The sequence below is a fragment of the Calonectris borealis genome, chromosome 1 (assembly GCF_964195595.1).
Source record: "Calonectris borealis chromosome 1, bCalBor7.hap1.2, whole genome shotgun sequence".
NCBI lineage: Eukaryota > Metazoa > Chordata > Aves > Procellariiformes > Procellariidae > Calonectris > Calonectris borealis.
The window spans coordinates 66,703,993-66,716,222 of record NC_134312.1 but is presented as its reverse complement, the minus strand read 5'-3'; the positions used below and the strand labels follow the sequence as shown (position 1 = coordinate 66,716,222).

Here is a 12,230-nt window from a genome sequence, read left to right as displayed (position 1 = left end):
TGGCTACAGAAGTTTTTTTTTCCACATCATGATCCAAGGAGGAAGCCACTTTTGAAGAGCCAGATATACTGTCGTGCTAATTCTCATCTTTCTGACTTAAAGGTTGCAGATAAACTGCATTCGTTACCAACGCTGGCCAGTAGTTTCTAATAGTACTTGTGATATAAGGTGTTTTTCCAAAGATTTGAATGTCAAAGTCCTGCTGATACATTTTAAAGACAAAGCTGTCATACAAGATCAGAGTTGAATATGCTTCCTCTCTCATCTCTGTCTTGTCTGTGTATCTCGTCTGTGTGTCTCATCTGTACTTACTCTTAAGGCATCTGTATCTGCCCTAATGCATAGAAGGGAAATTGCTGCTGCTTGGTTTATAATATTAAAGCAGAGTTTTCCTTTTGTTTTAATTGGATACTCTTTTTGCCAATACACACAAGTTTAAACAACAACAACAATAAAAAGTGTTAAGGAAATTACTTTTGTTGAGGAGGGAGGAAGATTTAAGAGATAGACAGGAGAAATGTGTGTTAGCATGTGAACTTAGTACTGCATGAAACGAGAGGAGAAAAAACCAACCTACACCTGAATTTTACATTGTCTTATTTTCCTCTCTACCCTGTTCTCAAAAAAAAGAAGTCTAACAATGCAAATACTATTACTACTTTTAAATGCATTTACATTTATTTTTCAACTTGAATTCACTGCTTAGTGGTTGCAAACTTGTGAAGCCTGAAGTCATGCTTGTGTTTTCTGGGGGTTTTTTTGGTTTGATTTTTTTTTTTTTTAAGTTGGACAGTTAACAATTACTGTTGTTTTAAGTTAAATTCATGAGAAATATTTCAGAAGCTTAGCTTTTGCAAGAAGTTGTTGGTAGTGAGATAATGTTTTCTAAACTAGTTTTGGACTAACGTGTCAAATATTTCTTTTAGTTCTGAACAAGATAAGGAAGAATGGATAAAGGTAAGTTCATCTACATTCTTTATTTTCTAAATGCTTTTTCACTGAAGCAATCAAAAAAGTAATATTCATATTTTCTGGCTGTAGCTTCCCTCTGCTAATCAATAATGGTCAGAAAGCAGAGAGTCCATTTTAAGTGTAATATGTTTGAGGAATTTCTCCATTGTTTCCGTAGGCGCTTCAGAATACTATAGAAGCTTTTCAGCAGAGGAATGAAACTTTCAGAAATGCTATTGCTAAAGAATATGAAGACATGCCTGTTGAGGTTTCTGTAAGTTGCTGTTATTCCTTTGTAACCTTCTTAGTACCCATTTTGTTCTTCAATAACGGGAAAAAGTTTGGCAGAAACTTTGTTTTCAAGCTCATCATTCTTATAGCAGAGGAATTACAAAGTAGTCATCTTGTTGGTAATTGTTTTTCTTCATAATGCCAAATCTTATAAACAAGCCTCTTTTTTTCTTGAAATGCATAACAGATTACCCTTTCAGTGATGCATAATGATTTTTGACTGGGTTCTTTGTTATTTCTTGTATAGATTTCAAAATGCATCTTGAGCTGTGTTTTGCCATTTCCTTTCCAGAGGAAGAGAATAATTATTTCCTCTATTTAAAGTACTGTGCAACTTTTTATACTGGCTTTTTTTTACCCTCCCATCCTCCCCCTGCCCCCCTTCAGAATGCTGAGCTTGGGAAGAGAGCACCGAGGTGGATACGAGACAACGAAGTAACCATGTGCATGAAATGCAAGGAGCCCTTTAATGCACTGACAAGGAGAAGGCACCACTGCCGAGCATGTGGACACGTAAGTGCAAAACCCTCGCTGCTGTAGCTGGTGAGCAAGCTTGGGAACAGGACTGTCGTGGTTTAACCTGGCAGGCAGCCAAATACCACGCAGCCACTCACTCACTCCCCCCACCCCCAGTGGGACGGGGAGAGAATCGGAAGGGTAAGAGTGAGAAAAACTCGTGGGTTGAGATAAAGACAGTTTAATAGAACAGGAAAAAAAAGGGAAAATAATAATGATAATGATAAAATATACAAAATGAGTGATGCACAATGCAATTGCTCACCACCCGCGCTGACCGATAACCAAGTAGCGATCGGTACTTCCTGGATCACGCCTACCCTTCATATACTGAGCATGACGTCACATGGTATGGAATACCCCATTAGCCAGCTGGGCTGGCTGTCCTGATTATGTTCCCTCCCATCTCGTGTACCTAGCTCAGTCAGTAGGCACGGGAGCTGTCCTTGGACTAGGAGGGCACTTAGCAACAACTGAAAACATCAGTGTGTTATCAACATTCTTCTCATACTAAATCCAAAACACAGCACTAGGAAGAAATTTAACCCTATCCCAGCCGAAACCAGGACAGTATCCACCCCTTATTCCATACCATTTACGTCGTGCTTAGGTCTCACATCTTTTTTAATACATTTCAATTAACCACCATTATCTTTCTTTATATATACACACATATATATATATGCACGCACAGATATCATTCCCTCGGTCTATGGACTATCCCTCTAAAATGTCCACTGAGTTCATTTAGTCCATGACTTTGGGCTCCATCTGTTATAACAGTCTTCCAGGGCCGAAGAGATGGTGTGCGGTGCTGGGCCGTTGCATCCTGAAGCCAGTTCTCATTTCGGTACTGCTGCGCTCGTCCAGTTCTATCATCGTCGCACTTCGCTCGGTTTCATTGGAGTTAGTTCATTCTTCACTAATCTGGGTGATTTTCACTGCTATACCACTGCTATATCATAGAAATAATGACATACAATATCATGTAACAGTTGACATCAAAATTCAGTTCATTGGCTATTTTCACCCAAAATCAAATCCCCTTGAGGTACACACCGGACCTCCCCATCCTTTCGCATCACCCACCAAGTGTACCCAGGTCCTTGAGCAAAAGCAATCCCACGGATGGGTTTTCCCTTGCCAGAGGCAGGAGTAACCCAGACTGTCTTCCCCAGCATATTTCTCATATGCACGACAGGGACTTTATCTCCATCTACAGTACGTAAGAGTCTTGATTGGGCAGGGCCAGCTCAATTGGCAGATCCCCTGGTATTGACTAACCAGGTGGCCTTTGCTAAATGTGTGTCCCAATGTTTGAATGTCCCACCACCCATTGCTCTCAGCGTAGTTTTTAGCAGTCCATTGTATCGTTCAATTTTCCCGGAGGCTGGTGCATGGTAGGGGATGTGATAGACCCACTCAATGCCATGCTCTTTGGCCCAGGTGTCTATGAGGGCGTTTCGGAAGTGAGTCCCGTTGTCTGACTCAATTCTTTCTGGGGTGCCATGTCGCCACAGGACTTGCTTTTCAAGGCCCAGGATGGTGTTCCGGGCAGTGGCATGGGGCACAGGATATGTTTCCAGCCATCCGGTGGTTGCTTCCACCATGGTGAGCACATAACGCTTACCGTGCCGGGTTTGTGGGAGCGTGATATAATCAATCTGCCAGGCCTCCCCATATTTATATTTCAACCATCGTCCCCCATACCAAAGAGGCTTTACTCGCTTGGCTTGTTTGATTGCAGCGCTCCTTTCACATTCGTGGATAACCTGTGCAATAGTGTCCATGGTTAAGTCCACCCCTCGATCACGAGCCCATCTATATGTTGCATCTCTCACTTGGTGGCCTGAAGTGTCATGGGCCCACCGAGCTATAAATAGTTCACCCTTATGTTGCCAGTCCAAATCCACCTGAGCCACTTCAATCTTAGCAGCCTGGTCCACCTGCTCGTTATTTTGATGTTCCTCAGTAGCCCGACTCTTGGGTACGTGAGCATCTACGTGACGTACTTTTACAGTCAGGTTCTCTACCCGGGCAGCAATATCTTGCCACAACGCGGCAGCCCAGATGGGTTTACCTCTGCGCTGCCAGTTGTTCTGCTTCCACTGCTGCAACCACCCCCACAGGGCATTTGCCACCATCCATGAGTCAGTATAGAGATAGAGTACTGGCCATTTTTCTCGTTCAGCAATGTCCAAGGCCAGCTGGATGGCTTTCACCTCTGCAAACTGGCTCGATTCACCTTCTCCTTCAGCAGTTTCTGCAACTTGGCGTATAGGACTCCATACAGCAGCTTTCCACCTCCGATGTTTTCCCACAAGGCGACAGGACCCATCAGTGAACAGGGCATATTGCTTCTCGTTTTCTGGTAGTTTATTATACAGTGGGGCTTCTTCAGCACGTATCACCTCCTCCTCTGTGGATATGTCAAAATCTTTGCCTTCTGGCCAGTTCGTGATCACCTCCAAGATTCCTGGGCGACTGGGGTTTCCTATTTGGGCCCGTTGTGTGATCAGTGCGACCCACTTACTCCACGTAGCATCGGTTGCATGATGTGTAGAGGGGACCCTCCCTTTGAACATCCAGCCCAGCACCGGCAGTCGGGGTGCCAGGAGGAGCTGTGCTTCAGTACCAACCACTTCCGAAGCAGCTTGAACTCCTTCATATGCTGCCAATATCTCCTTCTCAGTTGGAGTGTAGCGGGCCTCGGATCCTCTGTATCCCCGACTCCAGAACCCTAAGGGTCGACCTCGAGTCTCCCCTGGTGCTTTCTGCCAGAGGCTCCAGGTAGGGCCATTCTCCCCGGCTGCGGTGTAGAGCACATTCTTCACATCTTGTCCTGCCCGGACTGGCCCAAGGGCTACTGCATGAACTATCTCCTGTTTAATTTGTTCAAAGGCTTGTTGTTGCTCAGGGCCCCATTTGAAGTCGTTCTTCTTCCTGGTCACTTGATAGAGAGGGCTTACGATCTGACTGTAATTTGGAATATGCATTCTCCAAAAACCCACAACGCCTAAGAAAGCTTGCGTTTCCTTTTTCCTAGTTGGTGGAGACATGGCTGTTATTTTATTGATCACATCCGTTGGGATCTGACGACGTCCATCTTGCCATTTGATTCCTAAAAACTGGATCTCCTGTGCAGGTCCCTTGACCTTGCTTTGTTTTATGGCAAAACCAGATTTCAGAAGGATTTGAATTATTTTCTTCCCTTTCTCAAAAACTTCTTCTGCGGTGTTGCCCCATACGATGATGTTGTCAATGTACTGCAGGTGTTCTGGAGCCTCACCCTGTTCCAGTGCAGTGTGGATCAGTCCATGGCAAATGGTAGGGCTGTGTTTCCAGCCTTGGGGCAGTCGGTTCCAGGTGTACTGGACGCCCCTCCAAGTGAAAGCAAACTGTGGCCTGCACTCTGCCGCCAAAGGGATGGAGAAGAAGGCATTAGCAATGTCAATCGTGGCGTACCACTTGGCTGCCTTTGACTCCAGTTCGTATTGAAGTTCTAGCATGTCCGGCATGGCAGCACTCAGTGGCGGCGTGACTTCGTTCAGGCCACGGTAGTCTACTGTTAGCCTCCACTCTCCATTGGACTTTCGCACTGGCCATATGGGACTGTTGAAGGGTGAGCGAGTCTTGCTGATCACTCCTTGGCTCTCCAGTCGACGAATCAGCTCATGGATGGGGATCAGAGAGTCTCGGTTGGTGCGGTATTGCCGCCGGTGCACTGTTGTGGTAGCGATTGGTACCTGTTGTTCTTCAACCCTCAGCAACCCCACAACAGAAGGATCCTGTGAGAGACCGGGCAAGGTGGACAGCTGTTTAATTTCCTCCGTCTCCAGGGCAGCTATACCAAAAGCCCACCGGTACCCTTTTGGGTCCTTGAAATACCCTCTCCTGAGGTAGTCTATGCCAAGGATGCACGGAGCCTCTGGGCCAGTCACAATGGGGTGCTTCTGCCACTCATTCCCGGTCAGGCTCACTTCGGCCTCCAATACAGTTAACTCTTGGGATCCCCCTGTCACTCCAGAAATACAAATGGGTTCTGCCCCTTTATGGTTCGATGGCATCAGGGTACACTGTGCACCGGTGTCTACGAGAGCCTTATACTCCTGTGGGTCTGATGTGCCAGGCCATCGAATCCACACAGTCCAGTAAACCCGGTTGTCCCTTTCCTCCACCTGGCTGGAGGCAGGGCCCCTCTAGTTCTGGTCATAGTATCCATCTCTCACTTCTTGCAAACGTGAGTCAAGAATTTCTTCATTGCAATTACAATCCAAAGTAAGATCAGCCCTTCTACTCTGTCTGGGGAACTGTTCACTGGAAACTGGACCGTCGTGAGACAGGGTTTTCCTGACAACTGGAGCAGCATTTTTCCTGGGAGAACCCCCTTGTGTGATTGTTTTTCCTTACAACTCACGTACACGTGCCTCTAGGACGAAGGTAGGTTTTCCATCCCACTGCCTCATGTCCTCTCCGTGGTCACGCAGGTAAAACCACAGGGTGCCCCGTGGTGTGTACTTTCTATATCCTCTCTCTTGAGGAGAAAAACGCTGACTCCTAATGGCTGAGATACTGGTCCGTACAGGTGGAGAATAAGACATATCCTCTTTGAGTTGCACCTATTTCTGGTAGCTGCTTGTTATGCTGCGGAGTTTGTTGCTGTGCTTGTGGCTGAAAGCAGCAGCTGTGTATAGCATACCACAAGGATCCTCTGTCTGCTTTAGTTGTCGTGGTAAATCTGGAAGTAATTTACAGCAGAGGAAGGTGCACGTTTGTGTAAAATGTCCCAAGCCCGTGGACATACTATACTGTTACTCCTGAGTGGCCTCCACTGATCTCAGGTTTCAAGACCACGAAGATTCAAGACCACGTTAAACTGTCATAAGCCAGCTTTATCCCTGGCACCGCTGGCTGCCTCCTCTTCCCATTCTGCTACCTTCTCTCTCCTCTTCGCAAGAAGACCACAAAGACGTGCCGTTAAAACTTTTTCAATGGGTTAACTTGGTGCTGTTCCCAGCTGTGTGTGTGTAACTGCGTGAATATGCGTGAAGCATCGGGGGAAGAGAGAAGGTTAGGAAGGGGAGAGGGTATGACTGCTGCTTTCCATGTATGATGCTATGGTAACGTATGCCACTTTAAAGTGACTATGAGACAGTGGTATGACTTGAGGGTTTTCAGAAATTAATAAAAGAGCAAACATACTGTGCTTTCTTTCCTTGCCGTCAGGCAGCTATGCCTTTCTCCAGCAGGTGGTAGTGCAAGCCAGCCCAGGTTTAATTTTTGTTTTACAGGTTATCTTGTATGATTTCTTTCTAATATTTTGATGTGGTATGAAGGCTTACTGCATTCACAACGCTGCTTTTGTGCTTTGCAGGACACTAGAGACTTTTTCAGCAGCTCTGAATTATTGGTTATGCAGTTGTCATCTTTTCCCCCCCCCCCCCCCCAGATCATTCTGTCTTAAAACTCCTCCATTAATCTTAAGATCACACCCTTCCTTTTTATTCTTCCTTTTGTTTAGACTCCTAACTACTTCCCTCTGTTGTAGTTCTCCTTCCACTTTAATTTTAAAATATTTTTTCATGGGAATTAATTTGGGTCAGAGATAGTGTCTTTACAGCAGTGACTAATTGGGACTACTTAACTAGTATTCTCTAGAGATACTAGTTGAAGGTAATGATCTAGAGTAGTACTGCAGAGCCCTGGCCCACAATAAAATTTTGTTCAGATGTTTGAGTGGTTCAAGTCCATTTGTCTACCTTTCTTTCTTGAAATAACTGCACTCACACTTTTTATGCAGGGCATCTCTTTCCCCTGAAAGAACATTTCTGTGGAAAAATATTTCTAATGAAAGAACTTCTCTCAGCTCTTCTTGCATTTCAGTTTTCTCTATACATTTTGTGAAAAGACAAAAGACAGTGTGACATTGGCTTATGTATTCTGTGGACAGATTCTGAAACTGTAAATTTAATTTTTCTTAGGTTAAAAAATTAACCTTTTCTGATTTTATTAATTTTTTAATCATTAAAAGTGCATCTCAGTTGTAGATTTCTGAGGTTATGTAGAAAACAAAATGGTATGTGTACCTTTTCAGGTTGGCATCTAAAGAAACTGGAGGATTTTTTTCCTGCAGCATGGTTTGTGCTATATTCTGATTCTATTCCTAACTTTAACCTGCAGATATAATTGAAAGCCTAATGTGATCTTATACAAAGTACAAAGTTCCCACCAGGCAAATAGTAAAAAGCACTTCTAGTTAAGAAGCAGTGGCATAAATTTGGAAAAAATTTTTATTTTCAATTAAGTTGCACTTGACATAATAGTATCATAAAGCAATTATCTTTCTTGTTCTGTATAACTAAACAAAATATTACTAATTAGATGTAATAATATTAATTGTAAATTAAATTCTGTTTCCATAAAGTTTTATAAATACTTAAGCTTTGTATGTTTTCTTATCTTTTTTGTTTCTAAGGTGGTTTGCTGGAAATGTTCTGATTATAAGGCACATCTTGAATATGATGGCAATAAATTGAACAAAGTCTGTAAGGACTGCTATCATGTTATAATTGGTTGTACAGACAGTGAAGAAAAGAAGAAGAAAGGCATCTTGGAGGTATGTAATTTAAAAATAGTGTATGTGCATAGTCGCAAACTATCAGTAGGTGAAAAACGGTAGCATTCTTGCAGGGCTCTCTTCTGTTTGAAACATAAAAAGTATATGGACCAAATTCATCCCATCCAATAGGTTTTGGTTTTCACCATTCATCTTTTACAATGCTACTTTGTTTCTTACAACTTTTTTCAAAGGGGGAATTACGAACCTTAGCTTGTTTGCTTCTTTCCAGGTACATCACCTAATGTGATAAAACATTACCTTTCCTTATAAATCTTCAGTTTTCTTCTTCTGCACTTAAGCTGTCGTAGCAACAAAACCCACTGCTACTACAATGATTCTTGAAAACACACGCCCAAACTGAAAGAACTGGGGATGGAGGAGGGGGGTATGGGGGAGAATTTTGCTATTCAGTGTCTAAGTAGTAAGATACTGTTTCGATCAGTGTATACAATGTACCTTTAAGTCATCAAGTTGCTCTCAGCTTTTGACATCTATAAATTCAAGGTCTCGATCAGACAATAAAGACCCATGTTTCTCTTACGATCAGGGCGGGAAATAGGCATCTTACAATTGCAATTAACCTTCACATTTCTTACATCCCCCTTTACAGGCCCTTTTAAAACGCCTGACATACATTAGAGAAATATCATCCTAACTTTGTCAGGACATATATTTATCTTGGGGTGTAGTAGAGAAGGATTGACCCTGGAGTTAAATACTAACAGAAAAAGAAGGGAAAAATAAGATACAGTTTGTAATCCACGTTGGCTTGACTGCACTTGATGACACTCCCTTAAATGAGAAAGAGTAAGGAGCACAGAACTCCACTAGCTTACTTTATAGTCAAGAGACTGCTGTTTCTTGGCAGGGTGGCTTTTCTAAGGTAGCTGAAGGAGCTATAGAGTCTCTTAGAAATTTCTGTCTGCATGCTGGATCTCTTGACAACGGAGGGGTTGGTACCGTGTTGCAGCATCCAGACAGCATCGCTACTGGGAGAGGAAAAAAATTGATGCAAGGAAATTTTAACACATAATAATTTTGTGTTCTTTCTGTTCTTCTCAGCATCACTATTTAACCCGAGTAGCATGTCACTTTGTCTTCAGATTTTAAGCAATTCACCTAATCTTTTCTCTAGGATTAGTGCTTGCATTCTTATGTTGTTCTTAGAAATGTGTTTGCATCTGATCTTGTCATAATATTTTGACTGCCAAAATAGAGTAACTGTCATATTGGATAGTTAGTAGCACTTGAATGCCTAACACGATGTTATTTTAGAAATTGGACATTGTTGAAGATACTAAGATACGGAGAAAGGCTAGCTGTGGCAAAATGAAATTTAGAGTGATCTAGAAGTGTATAATCCAAAATTACTGATGAAAGAAGGAACAGATTACACATGTTAAGGGAGTACACGTTGTGAATGTATATATGTAATATAGAAATATTCTCAATATTTAAATATTCATAAATCCAGTCCTTCATGATCTTGGGTATTTGCTCAAGCTCTTTTGCAGATGCTGTCCAAGATTTGATATGAATGGTGATGAATTTTTGCTTTTCTGTTTTGTATGTTTTTAGTCTTTATTTAAGGAAAGTTTATTTTCCTTTTTATGCTTTATACTATCTCCTAGATTGAATCGGCAGAAGTCTCTGGAAATAGTGTCATATGTAGCTTTCTTCAGTACATGGAAAAATCAAAGCCCTGGCAGAAAGCATGGTGTGTTATACCTAAGCAGGAAGCTCTTGTGCTGTACATGTATGGTGCTCCACAGGTATGTACAGAGAAAATGGAAAAGATTTTAGTCATTATTGTCACTGACATCTGAGGAAGAGAAGTCAAATAGCTTGGGAATGGAGGAAAGACCCAAGTGTTTTTTCCTAACCTCTGTAGTAAACGAAAGGTAGCGGACAGCTTAGTTGGCTGTTCTTAATCAAGAACTTTTCCTCCTTCTTAGGATGTTAAAGCTCTGGCTACAATTCCACTTCTGGGCTATACAGTAGATGACACTCCAAGAAGTGCTGACCTCCCTCACAGCTTCAAACTGACCCAGTCTAAGTCTGTGCACAGCTTTGCTGCGGACAATGAGGATCTAAAACAGAAATGGCTAAAAGTTATCCATTTAGCTGTCAAAGGTGAGACACCAGAATGTCAAAATGAACTGCTAGTGAATTTAGAAGAGCAACCTGAATCTTCCAAACAATCTGAATGCTGAAGCCCAAGAACACATGGTATTTTTAAAAGATTTCAATTGAATTTGTGGTTAACCTTTGTGTTAACCTTTCTTTGCTCAATCAAGGAAAAAAAAAAAAAAAAAGAAAGAAAAAAAAAGAAACTTCTTACTACCGTACACATCTTAGCACTTTATGTTTGGGAAAAATTCTGGTCTTTTTAGGGATCTTTTTCTTATATTTATGTTCTGTCAATAAAAGTGATGTACAGATCCATTTCAGAGACTTTTTTAAAAAATGTGAATGCTATTAAAATACTTAACTAACTTTACTGTACTACTTGTTTGTCATGATGCAAATTTTTTTGAAAATCCAGTTGCTCTTTGGTTAACATTTGCTACTTTCATTAAGAATGCAAATACTGAAGCTTCCTATTTACATGTTAGGACTTGCAACAGGACAAAAGATATACCTCCACATTGCCAAAATAGATCTGTAGTTAAATATGCAGGGACAGTTTGGTTTAATGTATGTAGTTCATAGATTGAATTCCACAGACCTGTACATATGTTGTATTCACTTGTCTCTTTTTAATTAATGAAAATTGCTTTCACAGGTATATTGCCTTTTAAAGTTTCAGTTTATCAAGGAAACAATCTAATGATTTTCAATCTAGAAATGAATACCTAAAATATGAGAAAACAATATATAATATATGTACAGTATTAAAAATGTACAATACTTGATTTTTGCTTTGATTTCACGATACTGCGTTCCTATTAGTGAGTAATTTATTTAAAAAGCATGTTTTCTATTTGAAATTAAACACAGTCCTAAATTAACAAATACTGTTCAGTGATTTGTTTTAATAGCTGACACTTAATGATCTTGATATTTTTATGCATTAAAAAAATAGCAGTAATGTAAGTGGCATGCAATGGACAAGTAAGTTCCAGTTGTGTTTAAGAGTAGTCGCTTTTCTTCAGTGTCCTATCACTGTTATCTTTTAAGAGTGCAGTAGTTCATTACTAAAATGCAGTATGTGGTTTGGGAAAAGGAACAGATTCTAGTGACCTTCTGGAAATGTGTATTTTTGCTATTATGGTTATTGGAACAAAAGAGCATTTTGAACTTAAATCTTTTCATTTTTGCAGAAGATTAGATACTGTAATACTTATTTATGACAACAATCTTTGAGGATTATTGTTGTAAAGTGGCGCCTGCTTTATACGAATCATGACACTGAATCATGAGGTCTGAGCTTGCGATCTCAAGTTGCATTAACTGACATTATTTGCATTCTGCTTATGGGAATAAGGACTTGTGGGCTCTACAGCGTTCAGTCCCTTATGAACTTCCATTCCTATTAGGGTTTTTATACATAGAGGCAAATGACCTCCCTAAAATTTTTACTGTAACATCCCTGGATGAAATATGACAAATTCACAGGTAGTGATTTGCTATCAAGTAGACAATTTAAAATCATTGCCATCTTTCCTTTTCTGACCCCTCAAAGGAAGGAAAATGTGTAACTTCTACAATCAACTTGTTACAAGAACATTCAGGAGTCTTACTTCTCAATATAACTGCAATCTGTATTTTAAGTCGAGTTGAAGAGCTCAGGTTCAAGTCCAGTTTTGTTAGTAACATGAGGGCAGATTTAAATTGTCACTTTTTTATAATG

General features: G+C 41.1%; 1 protein-coding gene across 3 annotated transcripts in view; it reads left to right on the top strand.

Moving 5' to 3' along the window:
- Positions 1–11,386, top strand: part of FGD4 (FYVE, RhoGEF and PH domain containing 4) — a 119,973-nt gene extending 108,587 nt beyond the window's left edge. For all 3 annotated transcript variants that reach the window (XM_075158422.1, XM_075158430.1, XM_075158429.1), the window contains exons 12-17: positions 927–957; positions 1,130–1,225; positions 1,630–1,755; positions 8,234–8,374; positions 10,009–10,149; positions 10,333–11,386. In XM_075158422.1, coding sequence (XP_075014523.1) covers positions 927–957; positions 1,130–1,225; positions 1,630–1,755; positions 8,234–8,374; positions 10,009–10,149; positions 10,333–10,590 — 793 coding nt within the window. In that variant the 3' untranslated portion in view covers positions 10,591–11,386. The remainder of the gene's footprint in view (positions 1–926; positions 958–1,129; positions 1,226–1,629; positions 1,756–8,233; positions 8,375–10,008; positions 10,150–10,332) is intronic.
- The last annotated feature ends 844 nt before the right edge of the window (positions 11,387–12,230 follow it).